At 36.3% G+C, this 17,849-nt stretch overlaps 1 protein-coding gene across 10 annotated transcripts in view; it reads right to left on the reverse strand.

Moving 5' to 3' along the window:
* The window catches only part of LRP1B (LDL receptor related protein 1B), a 1,828,472-nt gene that overhangs the window by 564,522 nt on the left and 1,246,101 nt on the right, over positions 1-17,849 (reverse strand). For all 10 annotated transcript variants that reach the window (XM_077861563.1, XM_077861564.1, XM_077861559.1 and 7 more), the window contains 2 exons: positions 5,284-5,415; positions 3,513-3,740 (listed from right to left, as the gene is read on the reverse strand). In XM_077861563.1, the coding sequence (XP_077717689.1) occupies positions 3,513-3,740; positions 5,284-5,415 (360 nt within the window). The remainder of the gene's footprint in view (positions 1-3,512; positions 3,741-5,283; positions 5,416-17,849) is intronic.

The raw sequence follows: 17,849 nt of genomic DNA on the forward strand, positions 1-17,849 counted from the left end.
TAGAGTTTGCAGAAGACAATCTTTTATCCAGTAAGGTATAATCATGGGCAGTATATAAGTACTCAGGAGAAGCAACTGAGCATTAAAGGACAATACCCAGCCCCTTAGGATGAGGTCCCAAATTCTCTTATTGTAGGGTGATAAGCATGACAGGAGCTCTAAACATACACTCTTGAGTGTGAATGCGTCTCCATTATTTCCTCACTTTGTTTCTGAGAGAGTTTTAGCTTTCACAAGCTTAAGCTTTCTCATCTGCAGAATGAAAGTAATTCTTAATAATAGGTTTGTAAAGATTACATAAGATTATAGTGCTTGCCACATTAACAGCAGCTAGTATTGTTCATCACATCAGAAAAATAAACCTGAAAGCATCAATAATTGAAAAATATCTGGACCAAACAATGACTCAAGGATAAAAATTAATTACCACCAGAGTCAGGCTGCAGACCACTAGCAAGAACATTGCCATGAATTGTTAGTTATTGGGCAGCCCAGGTGGCTTGGCAGTTTAGCGCTGCCTTCAGCCTAGGGCATGATCCTGGAGTCCCCGGATCGAGTCCCACGTCAGGCTGTCTGCATGGAGCCTGCTTCTTCCTCTGTCTGTGTCTCTGCCTCTTTCTCTGTGTGTCTCTCAAATAAATAAATCTTAAAAAAAATGTTTTTTTCTTAGAATAAAATATTTTTGTTTTTTGTGAAAGAGGCAAATATACATATAATAATAAATATTTGTTAATTTATACAATGAATGCATCTGTAGTCATGTGTTAGTATTTATGCTTATAATGAAGTGTACTTTGTACAAGTCATGTAACAAATAGCTTGTGTTGGTAGTACATAAATTAAGGACAGCTTAGTATATTTGGATACAGAGAACAGCAAGGCAGGTGAATTATTTCTCAAACCCTTTATGAAGGCTTGTCCCACAAAGCTTCAGAGTTTTCTCAGAAAATGGTCTGTATGTGGCATTAGACAAATGTAGAGACTGATTTTAGAAGCAAGTTTTACATTAGACTTAGGCTAAGTAAGATAAGGAAAGAAAGACTCTCTCAAGAAAAAGTCCAGTAGAGGAAGTACAGCAAAGTGAGAATATGTAGAGGCCAACATAAGAAATAAGAGAAAGGTCAGACAGATGCTCACAGGGAATCTAAAAGATGAAAGGATAAAATAAAGTACAATTACTGGCAGGATTTGAGATACTTTGATGAGCTCACAAGCTGAACTGTCAAAAGTTCATCTCAAGCTTTCTATTAATGGAAAGATAAATCAGTCCTTAACAAGGTTTCACCCTGGAAGAAAGGAAAAGGAAAAGGCAACATCATTCAACTTGTAGGGTAGCCAGAAATGAAGGACTTATCTTTGACAATGCCTATTTCTCAACCTTCATATCCAATTAATTAAGTTCCTTTATATTTTCACTCTTTTATATTTCTATAATCCTTTCTCATTTCTCTATCTCTGTTTTTTTTCTTTCTAGTCCAGGTTTCTATCACATCTTACTAAAACCACTATACCAGTCAATGAGTTGGTCTCCCAGAGTCCGTGGCTCACCTACCCCTCCACCTCAGACCTCTTCAATTCTCTACTAAACCTAAAAGCTAGAATAATATTTTCCAAAGGCAAACCTAACCATATAGCTCCCCCCGCACCTTAAAAGACTTCCTTGGTTCTCATTAGTTTCAGTACTAACATAAAAATCAACAACTTATAAAGGCTTATAAAAGCTAGATTTAGTTTCTATTTATTTATCTCCATCAGCTTGTATAGTGTGTGCCTCTTGTTTTGTGCTCCATGCTATTCAGCCAATATTGCTTCTCCTTCAATGTCTTATATAAAATATTCCAATATTTGTAAAAATGATTGAATTAATGATTATTTATCCTAATGAACATATGTATTAACTGTTATTATAACTGGTATTATAACTTAGGAAAGAAAGAAAATACCATTGCTCAATTTTTGGTTAATAGTTATAAACAGAGTCCCTTAAATGAGAATAAGTCTTTGTGATTTTCTCAAAGACAAATTTATCAAATAACTATTAGATACCAATCTATAATTATAGACAGAAAATTGTTCCTCACATTTTTTAGAGGTATAATATCTCTTACTTCATGTAATTCACAAAGCCTTTTCGTAAGGATTTCAGAATTCATGATAAAATGCTTAAACAATTTTCTGTTACACTTTGATGAATTTCTTATGAGGAGATCACCTGTCAGTCTTAGAAGGCACCTAATGTCCTTTAACTGATATTTTAAGATGTTTAATAACCATTACCTAGTCTAACAATGATTATCCATTTTTTCCTCCCCTCTGTAAAACATCCTGAACAAAGAGGAGATCTTTGCATTCGCCTTTTTATAAAGGTTCTTCTCTTACAGCAAGTTTGAAATAAATATTTGAACAAGCTTCTAACCAATTCATTCAAGTTGCTTTAATAGTACTAAACTTAGATGAGTAAAGAGCTAGCATAAATAAAAGAGCACTTTAGTGGTCAAAGGCTCTCAGATCTACTAGTGATACTCAATCCAGCTTTATAAGTATGATATGTAGAAACTCTTGAAAATCTGTGAATTCAAAACCTGCACTTCTTATTGCTTTCATTAAGAGATTGATCATTCCTCAAATAAGGTCTGATTTAAAAATTTTAGTATGCTTCAAAGCATGAGAGTGTGATATATCTGTATGGATTACTGATCACCCTTTCTTCTATCCTCTTCCAAATCACTCTTTCATGCTTATGAAGCATGGAATTGAATTGAAACAGTCTTGTTTGGTTTTGCAATCATGGAAAAAAGCAGATATTCAATGAAGATACACTAAGCCACTGATAACAACAGTAACAACAACTGACCCAGAAATCACAATACACCAAGTTTCAAACAAAGGCTAGGATAATTCAATGCTAAATATTTAAAGTTCAACTACTGCATTTGCATATATGTCTCACTTTACTTCGACCATATTTTCTACTTTGGGGAAAGTTACTTTAAAAAAAAAGGATTACTTTAATGACATTTACCAATAACCTATGATTCGACATGCTAGGTCAAGAGGTAGACAGAAATAAGTTCCCTGTCTTATTTGTGTAGTCTAGTTCTGTAGAAATTTATGCAAAAAGAAGTTGATAATAAGTTTGAGTGAGAGGAGAAAATCAGTCCTTTCCAGTATCCTATATTTTCTGTATGCACAAATTACTATTCCCCCATCACCCCATCAGCAAAAAAGAGTCTTCAAATATGTTTGTTTAGAAGTCCATAAATTTTAAGGATATCCCTTTTAAATTTTTTTCTTCTTTTGAAATGAAATTTTTAGTTATCAAACGACTATGTGCAACATAATTATAGCATTCTACAATTGTAAAGACATAGCATATTATTAAATCTCTGAATAATCAATTCCAACTTTCAATTAACAACATAGAAGTGGATAATAAAAAAGAACACAAAACAGACTTGTGATTATTACAAATTGAATAACATTTTTTAAGTTGAAATGTGCAAAACTCTTACCTCTTGAAATAACAGTTTCCAATCCAGTTCCATTAATAAAAGCCCGTTTAATGGTTTGTGTTTTAATATCTGTCCAGTATAAACGTTCTTCAGATGCATCAAAGTCTATCACAGTAACATCATCAATATCAGGGACCGTAAAGGCCGTGATAAAGTTAAAATATGGATTATCAATATCCACTCCTCTGATTTCAGAACGCCTTGCATATAGAAGAAATTTTTTCATTTCTAGAAAAGAAATAGCAATAAATGTTTTTCCTTTATAAATTTGGCAAGTTTGAAGCAGTCTTGAAATTCTAAAACATTACTTGTTCATGATTTAACAGAATTTTAAGACCAGAAAATCATAATCAAGTTTTGATGGGCATGGGTGATATATCTATTACTTAATTTAAAATACTTAAGAAACAAATATAAAACAAGTTAGAATTCTTAAGTCATTATTTTTCTTTAGTTAAAAATACCATGAAATTCTCGGTGATTTGACCTTAGGATTTTCAAGAATTGCTAAAACAGAACCCCACAGATGTCAAACAACCATACTTATTCTTTGTACATAATTGTAACAATAATGCATTGCATTAAATGATTTTTGGAGGAATCTAAGAACATTTTATTGGGGTGCCTGGGTGGCTCAGTTGGTTAAGTATCTGCTTTTGTCTCAGGTTATGATCCTAAGGTTCTGGGATTGAACTCCTAATTGGACTCCCTGCTCAGTAGAGAGCCTGCTTCTCCCTCTGACTGCTACTCCCCCTGCTTGTGCTCTCTCTCTTTCTCTCTGTCAAATCAATCAGTCTTTAAAAAAAGAAGAATATTTTTATATTATTTTTATATTATCTTTGAATAAAATTAAACATGGATTTGAAAATCATGTTTATGTTTTCCTTATCAAATTGAGGTTGAAATAATGTTAAAGCATGCTTTATTATAAATATTTATACATCTGTAGTAAGTAACATTGTGAGGCATTGCATCCTTTTTATTTCCCATAGGCACTTTTTTGAACTGAGTTTGTAAAATAGGAGACTAAACAGAAATAGAAGCACAGATATTCTGTTATTTCATTGCTCTCTGGAATTATTATTGTTGTGATATGTTAAGAGTATATATAACTAATTAAATCAACGTGTCCCAACTTTCCTGAGTTAAGATTTTGTGAGCACCTTCTTCTTTGCCTTTAAAAGTAATTGCTCTGCAAATAAAATCATTCAAAATTAAAACAAAACAGAAAAAAAGTCTTATTTTATTCACAAATTTCATTATCACTTTTGCTAGTTTAAATATGCTGTTTAAGTATATTCAAGAAATATTTCAACATTATATATTTTACTTCATTTTTCCTCCCTTCAAATGGACAATCCCCTATAAAATGATATGAAAATAACTTTAGAAGAGCAGGAGGAGATTAAAACTGTTAAGTACCTCTTTGTTACATGGGTTACCTACATCATCACTTTTTGAAAATGCACTTTCACTTACAAATCTCCCTGTTTTGTAGAGATAAATTCTGCTAACACACCAAATAAGAGAGTGGCAAGAAAAAAAAATGAATAAGGTAATAAGTAGTAAAATGCAGCATATCACATATTAAAGAATTTGTCAGTCTTGCCAAAAGTAGATGAATCATCAATAGCATCTGGAAATAGCACTATCTCAAATGTTTTTAAGGACATTAAAAATCTCTTCTGCTTTGCTTTGAGGAAAATCTTAATGCTAATACAATTTAAGAGAATTTGATTTGAATTTTAGGTAAGAACTTCGAGAAATTTACCATAGCAGGTCTTCTTGTCTGAGGAAAGCTTCATCAAGTGGGGGCATGCACAAGCAGCACTCCTATTATGATTGATCAGACACATGTGAGAGCAGGGGCCTTTGCCGTCATTAGCTGCACAAGGATTGGGAGCTGTAAACACACAGTGAAACATTAACAGTGAAAAAGAAAAATATATATTAGGGAACCTCTGAGATTGACAAGGGTTATTCACTTAATGATTTAAAGTGAAGTTCCCTAGATAGCACCTTTTACTGGGGTGATTAATATGACAATAATAGACAATCATACACACAATTACATTAATAAAAACATTTTCCTCCTCAAAGACAACTAGGTTACCTCCCTCAATTTTCTCTAAATTGAAATATATGCATTCTATTGCCTTAGAAGTAAACTTTGTTTTTTTTTTTTTTTGTTTGTTTTGTTTTTGTTTTTGTTTTTTTTAAGGATTTTGTCTGAGAAAAAAAATTGAATAATCATTAAATTTGGGCAGCCCGGGTGGCTCAGCGGTTTAGTGCTGCCTTCAGCCCAGGGCCTGATCCTGGAGACCCTGGATCGAGTCCCACGTCAGGCTCCCTGCATGGAGTCTGCTTCTCCCTCTGCCTGTGTCTCTGCCTCTCTGCCTCTCTCTCTCTCTCTCTCTCTCTCTCTCTCCTCTCTGTATTCTCATGAATAAATAAATAAATAAAATCTTTAAAAAAAAAATTAAATTTCTAGAAATTGAGTGTATCAATGGCTGTCATTACTTTCCTAACCTACCATCTGAACTCCCTTCTTGCCTTAGCACACCCTCTTTAGTGTTTCCCTAGGAAACTAGTGTTGTTACATTCATATCCTTCCTTCAGGTCATATGCTCTTTATCAAATCAGAGACCTAAGTGAAGAAATGCTTAACTTCCTTCATTATTTAGACATTTACCTTTTCATTTTTTTTTCTGTATTAACTAGCTAAAGTTTCCTTTACTTACACACTTACTAAACTGTAGTGTATAAATAAGTTTTAATATATTCAAATTTAGAATGGAATATTAAATTTTGCAGGTCAATGTCATTCTATTATTCTTCTGTGCTTTGTGTTCTATCATTATGACTTTTAGATAAAATTTTAATCTCAGTTGATCAGTAACTATTCTCTTAAATCTTATTTTTATAGAACTTATCTAGTAGATTAAGGATACTAAATTAAAGACAGAAAAGTGTTACAACTTCTGATCTCACCAGCAATATTTTACTTCTCAACCTATTTTATTTTCCTAACAAGTGGACCTATTGTTCAGAGTAGTTAATGTGAGTCCTCTAGAGTTTTATGGCACAAAGACTAAAAATCAATGGGCTATAATAAAATTGTAGAGGATATGAGAAATTAACTGTACTTGATACACAATGTGGTTTTTGCCAGTATTTAGCATTGTCCCTGCCAAGGCAATAAAAATAATCCATGTCTTTGCATTTGCTTAAAAATAAATAAATCAAAGGAAAGACTCAGAAATATTTTCCTAAGAAAATCAATTAAGGAGAGATTTTAAGATGATGGCATAAAAGGATCCTAAACTCACCTCCTTTCATGAACACAACAGATCTATAGCCATATATATATAGAACAATTCCCTATGAAAAGGACCTGAAAGCTAGCTAACCAGCACTTCTAGAGCAAAGAAGGAAAAAAGAAAAAGGGCCACACTGAGACAGGTAGGAAAGGCAGAGACATGGTTGCAGAGAAAGTTCCCCACACCCTCACTGCTAGCTTTAGTCAGAGTACAATGACCATACACACCATTGCCACAGCCTGCCCAGCTCTAGTTGGCCAGCCAAGCACTCCACCTTCATGTACTATACCCACTGTCTGTCTAACCACAGCTGGCATGCATGTGCAGCTCTCACAGGAGACACCCCTTGAGCATCTGGCTCTCTTGGCTGGGGGTGGTGGTGGATTATATTTCTGGGCCTTATAGGTCTGCAACATTTGGAAAAACAGACTTTGGCAGGCTACAACCCCCAGGGTATTGCATAAACAATGGACTGAAATACTCCCCCAGTATTTGTGTGAAAAATGGCTATTTTCTTGTCTTGGAACTTCAGCCTAAGGACATTCAGAGGTCACAGGTGCCCCTGGGAACCTAAGTAGAGAAACACCATATATTAGTGCTCTCTTTTGCTCTTCCAATGGCTTGCTGATATGTCCCAACAAGAAACTGTACATGTCTAAAGCTATATATTTTTTTAAATTATTGCCCAAATCTCTTGAGTTTGAAAGTCAGCATGGTTTATGATTATGAACCCATAAGACTGTATGCTGTATCTACAAATCTTAAATCTGTTTGATGATCTGGCTTACAATTAGCCTAAAACTATGCACTATCTAAAATCCCTCCCTTTGGAACACTGACAGATCTTGGCATACCCAAAACAACCAGACCTATGAAAAATAAATTAGGCTATTTAGACAATCACAAAAATCTGAGAAACAAAGGCTAAAAAAGTTTGAATGATATCTGCTACACAAGTCTACTCCTTCTAGACTGAGAGAGGTAGCTGTTTCACCTAATGCATAAAAACAAAAACAGAAAATCAAGCAAAATGAAGAGACAGGGGAATAGGTTCCAAATGAAAGAATAAGACAAAGAAAGCCTCAGAAGACCTTAATGAAGCAGAGATGAGGAGTCTATCAGATCAAAGTCATGTTCATAAAGATGTTCACCAATCTCTGGAGAAGAATGGATGAACACAACGAGGACTTGAACAAAGGGACAGAAAACATATGAAAGTACCAGAAAGAAGCCAAAAGATTACAGTCCAATATATTACAATAGCTGAAAGGAAAAACAATAGAGAGGTTCAACAACAAACTAAAGTAGAAGAATGGATCAGCAACCTGGGAGACAGGCAGTGGAAATCATCCAGTCCATGGAGCAAAAAGAAAAAACAAAACAAAACACACATAATAATAATAATAATAATAATAATAATAATAATAATAGTGAAGATAGCTTAAGAGACCTGCTGGACAACATCAGACAGAATAATATACGCATTAAGGGGGTCACAGATGCAGAAGAAAGAAAGGTGGTAGATAATTTATTTAAAGAAATAATGACTGATCAAGACAGTATGGCATCAGGGCAAAATAGACACATAGATTGATGGAACGTAATAGAAAATCCAGAAATGGACTCACACTATTTGGTCAATTAATCTTTGAAAAAGAAAAAAAAAAAAGCCCCAATGGGAAAAAGGCAGTATCTTCAACAAATGGTATTGGGGAAATCTGGACAGCAACATGCAGAAGAATGAAACTGGATCACTTTCTGATACCATACACATAAATAAATGCAAGATGGATGAAAGACTTAAGTTTGAGACTGAATAATATCAAAATCCTAGGGGAGAACACAGAGAGTAACCTCTTTGGCATCAACCATAGCAACATCTTATGAGATATGTGTCCAGTAGCAAGGGAAATAAAATCAAAAATAAACTATTGGACTTCAGCAAGATAAACAATCAACAAAAATAGAAGGCAATTTTCTGAATGGGAGAAGATATTTGTAAATGATACATCTGACAAAGGGTTAGTATCCAAAGTATATAAAGAACTTATAAAACTCTGGGGGTGGGGCAAGATGTTGGAAGAGGAGGGTCTCCAAGTCACCTGTCCTCACAACTTACCTGGATAACTTTCAAACCATCCTGAACACCTACAAACTCCACCTGAGATGTAAAGAGAGCACACCTGGACCGCTCCAGAGAAGGGTCTGCGCTTCTAACAAGGTAGGAAGGTGGAGAAAAAATAAACAACAATCCAGTGGGGGAGGCCCCCGGGGAGCCGGGCTGAGGGGCGGGGAGAGCCTGGGGACAGGCAGGCCCAGCCCCCGGGAAGGAAGCCGGGGGTGGGGCGGGGGCCCCGGGGAGGGGGCTGCACCCTGCTGCCTTCGGGGGCTCCCAGGAGCGATCCCAGGGGGACACGCCCCCCCCGTGCCCCCCACCTGGGCAGGCGGAGGCGGAGGCGGGGAGGGCCCGGGACTGCAAGGCCGCTCCTGCCCCGGGCGCCCCCGAGCTGCGCAGGTCAGCGGCCCCGCCCGGGAGCACCTGAGCGCCTGCGGACGGGGAGGCCCTGGGGGTTCCCGCAAGGAGCGGATCCAGGCCCCGAGACCCGGCCGCCTCCGGGGGGCTGCTCCTGGTGTCACCCGGGGCCTGGGACGGAGTGGGGCCTCCAGGGAGCAGGGGCCTCACAGATAAACAGCTTCCACTGAGCCGTGCACCTGGCAGGGGACGGTGCAGCTCCCTCAGGTGCGCACACCTGAGAATCAGCACAGAAGGCCCCTCCCCTAGAAGACCAGCTGGAAGGAGAAGGGAAGAGCAAGTTCTTGACGGAACAGTGCTGGAAAGCTCCAGGGGAAGTCGAGGGATTTACAGTGTATAGAGCCAGAGGGTACCTCTCCTTGATTTTTTTGTTTGTTTGTTTTTCTTTCTTTTTTTCTCTTTTTTTTTTTCTTCTTTTTTTCCCAGTACAACTCGTTTTTAGCCACTCTGCACTGAGCAAAATGATTACAAAGAATTCACCCAAAAGAAAGAATTAGAGTACTCTCTCCCACAGAGTTACAGAATTTGGATTACAATTCGATGTCACAAAGCCAATTCAGAAGCACAATTAATAGCTGCTGGTGGCTCTGGGAAAAAGCATAAAGGATTCAAGAGACTTCATGACTGCAGAATTTAGATCTAATCAGGCCGAAATTAAAAATCAATTAAATGAGATGCAATCCAAACAGGAGGTCCTAACAATGAGGGTTAATGAGGTAGAAGAAAGAGTGAGTGACATAGAAGACAAGTTGATGAAAGGAAGGAAGCTGAGGAAAAAAGAGAAAAACGATTAAAAGACCATGAGGAAAAGTTAAGGGAAATAAATGACAGCCTCAGAAGGAAAAATCTACATTGAATTGGGGTTCCAGAGGGCGCTGAAAGGGACAAAGGACCAGAAAGCGTATTTGAACAAATCAGAGCTGAGAATTTCCCTAACTTGTGGAGGGAAACAGGCATTCAGACCCAGGAGATAGAGAGGTCCCCCTCCAAAATCAGTAAAAACCGTTCAACACCTTGACATTTAATGATGAAACTTACAAATTCCAAAGATAAAGAGAAAATCCTTAAAGCAGCAAGAGACAAGAGATCCCTAACTTATATGAGGAGAAATATTAAATTAACAGCAGACCTCTCCACGGAGACCTGGCAGGCCAGAAAGGGCTGGCAGGATATATTCAGGGTCCTAAATGAGAAGAACATGCAGCCAAGAATAGTTTATGCAGCAAGGCTCTCATTCAGAATAGAAGGAGAGATAAAAAGCTTCCAAAACAGACGGAAACTGAAAGAATATGTGACCACCAAACCAGTTTTACAAGAAATATTAAGGGGGACTCCGTAAAACAAAGAGGATGCCCTAAGAAATAAGCCATAAAAACAGGGACTGAATAGGTATTATTAGGACACTAAGTTCATATCTTTCAATAGTAACTCTGAATGTGAATGGGTTTAATGATCATTAACAATCAGACACAAGTTTTAGACTGGATAAAAAAGCAAGACCCGTCTATTTTCTACCTACAGGAGACTCATTTTACACCTAAGGACACTTCCAGTCTGAAAATGAAGGGGTGGAGAACCAGTTATCATTCAAATGGTCCTCAAAAGAAAGCAGGGGTAGCAATCTTCATATCAGATAAAGCTTTTCCCAAAGACTGTAGTAAGAGATGAAGAGGGACACTGTATCATACTTAAAAGGTCTATCCAACAAGAGGGCCTAGCAATCATGAATATTTATGCCCCTAATGTGAGAGCTGCCAAGTATATCAATCAATTAATAACCAAAGTTAAGACATACTTAGATAATAATACACTAATAGTAGGAGACTTCAACACGGTACTTTCTGCCAATGACAGATCTTCTAAGCCCTACATCTCCAAAGAAACAAGAGATTTAAATGATACACTGGACCAGATGGATTTCACAGATATTTACAGAACTTTACATCCAAACTCAACTGAATACACATTCTTCTCAAGCACACATGGGACTTTCTCCAGAATAGACCACATACTGGGTCACATATCAGGTCTTAACAGATACCAAAATATTGGGATTGTGCCCTGCATATTTTCAGACCACAATGCCTTGAAACTTGAACTCAATCACAATAACAAATATGGAAGAAACCCAAACACCTGGAAATTAAAGACCATCCTGCTAAAAGATGAAAGGGCCAACCAGGAAATTAGAGAAGAATTAAAAAGATTCATGGAAACTAATGAGAATGAAGATACAACCATCCAAAATCTTTGGGATGCAGCAAAAGCACTCCTAAGGGGGAAATACATCGCAATACAAGCATCCATCAAATACTGGAAAGACTCAAATACACAAGCTAACCTTGCACCTAAAGGAGCTGGAGAAAGAACAACAAATAAAACCTACACCAAGCAGAAGAGAGTTATTAAAGATTGGAGCAGAACTCAATGAAATAGAGACCAAAAGAACTGTGGAACAGATCAATAAAACCAGGAGTTGGCACTTTGAAAGAATTAATTAGATAAACCATTAGCCAGCCTTATTAAAAACAGAGAAAAGACTCAAATTAATAAAATCACGAATGAAAAAGGAGAGATCACAACCAATACCAAAGAAATAAAATGATTTTAAAAGCATATTATGAGCAGCTATATGCCAATAAATTAGGCAATCTAAAAGAAATGGATGCATTTCTGGAAAACCACAAATTACTAAGAGTGGAGCAGGAAGAAATACAAAACCTGAACAGGCCAATAACCAGGGAGGAAATTGAAGCAGTCATCAAAAACCTCCCAAAACACAAAAGTCCAGGGCCAGATGGCTTCCCAGGGGAATTCTATCAAATGTTTAAAGAAGAAACAATACCTCTTCTACTAAAGCTGTTCCAAAAGAAAGAAAGGGATGGAATACTTTCAAACTCGTTCTGTGATGCCAGCATCACATTAATTCCAAAGCCAGACAAAGACCCCACCAAAAAGGAGAATTATAGACAATATCCCTGTTGAACACGGATGCAAAACTTCTCAACAAGATACTAGCCAATAGGATCCAACAGTACATTAAGAAGATTATTCACCATGACCAAGTGGGATTTATCCCCAGGTTGCAAGGCTGGTTCAACACTTGTAAAGCAATCAATGTGATAGATCATATCAACAAGAGAAAATACAAGAACCATATGATCCTCTCAATAGATTCAGAGAAAGCATTTGACAAAATACAGCATCCATTCCTGATCAAAACTCCTCAGAGTGTAGGGATAGAGGGAACATTACTCATCATCTTAAAAGCCATCTACAAAAAGCCCACAGCAAATATTCCCAATGGGGAAACACTGGGAGCCTTTCCCCTTAGGTCAGGATCATGGCAGGGATGTCCACTCTCACCACTGCTATTCAACATAGTACTGGAAGTCCTAGCCTCAGCAATCAGACAACAAAAATAAATAAAAGGCATTCAAACTGGCAAAGAAGAAGTCAGACTCTCCCTCTTTGCAGATGACATGATACTGTACATAGAAAACCCAAAAGCCTCCACCCCAAGATTGTTAGAACTCATACAGCAATTTTTCAGTGTGGAAGGATACAAAATCAATGCTCATAAATCAGTGACATTTCTATACCCTAACAATGAGACTGAAGAAAGAGAAATTAAGGAGTCAATCCTATTTTCAATTGCACCCCAAAGCATAAGACACCTAGGGATAAACCTAACCAAAGAGGTAAAGGATTTATACCCTAACAGTTATAGAACAGTTCTTAAAGAAATTGAGGAAGACACAAAGAGATGGAAAAATATTCCATGCTCATGGATTGGAAGAATTAATATTGTGAAAATGTCAATGCTACCCAGAACAATTTACACATTTGATGCGATCCCTATCAAAATACCATGGACTTTCTTCAGAGAGTTGGAAGAAATCATCTTAAGATTTTTGTGGAATCAGAAAAGACCCTGAATAGTCAGAGGAATATTGAAAAAGAAAACCAGAGCCGGTGGCATCACACTACGATTTCAGGTTGTACCACAAAGCTGTGATCATCAAGACAGTGTGGTACTGGCACAAAAAGAGACACATAGGTCTGTGGAACAGAATAGAGAACCCAGAAATGGGCCCTCAACTCTATGGTCAACTAAGATTCGACAAAGCAGGAAAGACTATCCACTGGAAAAAGGACAGTCTCTTCAATAAATGGTGCTGGGAAAATTGAACAGCCATGTACAGAAGAATGAAACTAGATCACTCACACCCTACATAAAGATAAACTTAAAATGGATGAAAGATCTAAATGTGAGATAATAATCCATCAAAATCCTAGAGGAGAACACAGGCAACACCCTTTTTGAACTTGGCCACAACAACTTCTTGCAAGATAGATCTAGAGGGCAAGGGAAAGCAAAGCAAAAATAAATTATTGGGACTTAATCAAGAGAAAAATCTTCTGCACAGCAAAAGAAACAGTCAACAAAACTAAAAGACAACCTACAGAATGGGAAACGATATTTGCAAATGACCTACCAGATAAAGGGCTAGTATCCGAGATCCATAAAGAACTTACTAAACTCAACAGCAAAGAAACAAAATATCCAATCATGAAATGGGCAAAGGAAATGAACAGAAAGAAATTTCACCAAAGAAGACATACCCATAGCCAACAAGCACATGAGAAAATGCTCTGCATCCTTTGCTATCAGGGAAATATGAATCAAAACCACAATGAGATACCACCTCAAACCAGTGAGAATGGTGAAAATTAACAAGACAGGAAACCACAAGTGTTGGAAAGGATGTGGAGAAAGGAGAACCCTCTTGCACTGTTGGTGGGAATGTGAACTGGTGCAGCCACTCTGGAAAACTGTGGAGGTTCCTCAAAGAGTTAAAAATAGAGCTACCCTACACCTAGCAATTGCACTGCTGGGGATTTACCCCAAAGATACAGATGCAGTGAAATGCCAGAACACCTGCACCCTGATGTTTATAGCAGCAATGTCCACAATAGCCAAACTGTGGAAGGAGCCTCGGTGCCCATCGACAGATGAATGGATAAAGAAGATGTCGTCTATGTATACAATGGAATGTTACTGAGCCATTGGAAACAAGAAATACCCACCATTTGCTTTAACGTGATTGGACCTGGAGGGTATTATGCTGAGTGAAGTAAATCAATCGGAGAAGGACAAACATTATAAGGTCTCATTCATTCGGGGAATATAAAAAATAGTGAAAGGTAATAAAGGGGAAAGGAGAGAAAATGAGTGGGAAATATCAGAGATGGAGACAGAACATGAGAGACTCCTAATTCTGGGAAACAAACAAGGGGTAGTGGAAAGGGAGGTAGGCAGGGGCATGGGGTGACTGGGTGATGGGCACTGAGGGTGTCACTTGATGGGATGAGCACTGGGTGTTATGTTATTTATTTTGGCAAATTGAACTCCAATAAAAAAAAAATAACAAAGAAAGAAAGAACCTAGGTTAAAAGCACATTTTGTGGCCAAAAAAAAAAAAAAAAAAAAAAAAAGGAAGAACAGAAGAAGAACTTAAAAAACTCAACATCCAAAAATCAAATAGTCCAGTTAAAAAATCAGCAGAAGACATGAACAGACATTTTTTCCCATGGAAGACATACAGATGGCTAACAGACATGAAAAGATGCTCAACATCACTGATTATCAGAGAAATGCAAATCAAAACTACAATGTGATATCACCTTATACCTGTCAGAATGGCTAAAATTAACAACAAAACAGCGGTATTGGCAAGGACGTGCAGAAAGGGGAACTCTCTTGCTCTTTTGGTGAGATGCCAACTGCTGCAGTCACTCTAGAAAACAGTTTGGAGGTTCCTCAAAAAGTTAAAAATAAAACTATTCTACAATCCAGGAATTGCACCACTAGATATTTACTCAAAGGATACAATAATACTAATTTGAAGGGATACATGTACCATAATGCTTTCAGCAGCATTATCAACAATAGCCAAATTATGGAAAGAGTCCAAATGTCCGTTGAGTGATAAATGGATAAAGAAGATGTGGTATATTCACAAAATTGAATATTACTCAGCTATAACAAAGAATGAAATCTTACTATCTGCAACTATGTGGATGGAGCTAGAGAATATTATGCTAAGCAAAATTAAGTCAGTCAGAGAAAAGGCAAAAATCATATGATTTTACTCATATGGGGAATTTAAGAAACAATACAGATGCACGCTGGTGGGGGGTGGGGGGAGAAGGAAGGCAAACCAGAAAACAGACTCTTAACTATATAGAATAAACTGAGGGTTACTAGTGGGGAGGATAGCAGTAGAATAGGTGGGGTATTAAGGAAGACAGTTGTGATGAGTGCTGGGTGTTGTATGTAATCAATGAATAGTTAGATTTTACACCTGAAAATAATATTAAACTGTATCTTAAATAATTGTAATTAAAAAAAATTTAAAAAACAGAAAGAATGATTGAAAACTTCCATAATCTAGGGGAAAAAAAATACAGAATAGACATTCTGTTCTAGGAAGCACAGAGTTCCACATAAAATAAATACAAAGGGATTGAAACCAAGATGCATTATAATTAAAATGTCAATAGTTAAAGAAAAGAGAGAACCTTAAAAGCGGCCATAGAAAAACAAATTCATACATAAAGAGGAACCTTGGCTATCAGTAGATTTATCAGCAGAAAGTTTATAGGCCAGGAAGGAATGGGATATCATGTTCAGATTGTTTAAAGGAGAAAACAAAACAGAGCAAAGCAAAACAAAACACAAAACTTCCAGTCAAAACTACTTTACCTGGTAAAGTTATTATTTGGAATTGAAGAAAAATAGTTTTCCAGGCAAGCAAAATGCAAAAATATTTGAATGAAAAAAAAAAAAAACCCAAAATGGCCTTATAAAAAATGTTAGAGACTTCTTTAAGTTAAGAAGAAAAGGGAATAACTAATAACAAGAAAGCAGATGAAAGTATAAATCTCATTGATATATGTAAATATTTATTAAAGGTAATGGATTAACCATTTATAAATCTAATATGAAGGTTAAAAGACAAAAGTACTAAGATTAAGTATAGCTATAATAATTAGTTAAGGGATACACAAAATAAAAAAAACTGTAAAATGTGACATTAAGAATAGAACACATGGTAGGGGAGGGTAATAAATATATAATTTTTAGAATGTGTTTAAACTCAAGATGCTATCAACTTAAAATAGAATGTATTATGTGTGTATGTCTATGTATCCCTATCTATTTATAAATATATGGTGCTGTATGTGGACCTCACGGGAACCACAAATCAACAATCTATAGTAGATACACTAGTGAAAAACACCAAACCACAAGGGAAGAGAGCAAAAGAAAAAAGGAACAGAGGCAAACTCCAAAAATGGACAGAAAACAATGAACAAAATGTCAAAAAGTACATACCTATCAATAATTCTTTAAATGTAAAAGGACTAGTTCTCCAATCAAAAGACAGAGAGTGGCTGAATGTGCAAAAACAAACAAACAAAACCCAAAACTCATGCATATATTGCCTGTAAGAAACTCATATCAGATCTAAGGACACACACAGACTAAAAGTGAAGGGATAAAAAAGATATTCCATGAAAATGGAAAATAAAAAGAAATCTGGTAAAGTTTATACTTATATCAGACAAAATAAACTTCAAAACAAGCTATATGAAAGACAAGGGCATTACATAATGATCAGTTCAGCAAGAAGTATAACATTTGTATGTAAGTATTTATACACCCAATGAAGGAATACTTAAATACATAAAGCAGATACTAATAGACTGAGAGATATTAATAGAAAGAGAGAAATGGACAGAAATACAATAATAGTAGGGGATTTTAATATGCTACTTACATCAATGGATAGATGTCCAGACAGAAAATCAATAAGACAACATTGGCCTTAAATGACACAGTGGACCAGCTGGAGTCAAATAAATACAGAACATTCCATTCAAAAACAGCAGAATACATATTCTTTTCAAGGGCACATGGAACATTCTCCAGGAGAGATAATATGTTACATCACAAAACAATTCTCAATAAATTCACAAAAACAGAAATCATATCAATATCTTTTTTGACTACAACAGTATAAAACTAGAAATCCATTACAGGGAATAAAGTGGAAAAAATCACAATTATATAGAGATTAAACAACATACTGACAAAAAAAATCAATGGGTCAATGATAAAATCAACAAAGTAAAGAAAATACCTGGAGACAAATCAAAAGTGAAATACAAGAGGCCAAAATCTGTGAGATGCAGCAAAAATTGTTTTTACAAGGGAAGTCTTTAGCAATACAGGTAACCTGAAGAAATATGAAAAATCTCAAATCAGCAACCTAACTCTACTCCTAAAGGAATTAAAAAAAAAAAAGAAAAAAAAAAGAAAAGAAAAGAAAAGAAAAAATAAGAACAAATAATGCCCAAATTTAGTAGAATGAAGGGAATACTAAAGATAAATGTATAAATATATTAAATAGAGAC

This window comes from Canis aureus, chromosome 20 (assembly GCF_053574225.1).
Source record: "Canis aureus isolate CA01 chromosome 20, VMU_Caureus_v.1.0, whole genome shotgun sequence".
NCBI lineage: Eukaryota > Metazoa > Chordata > Mammalia > Carnivora > Canidae > Canis > Canis aureus.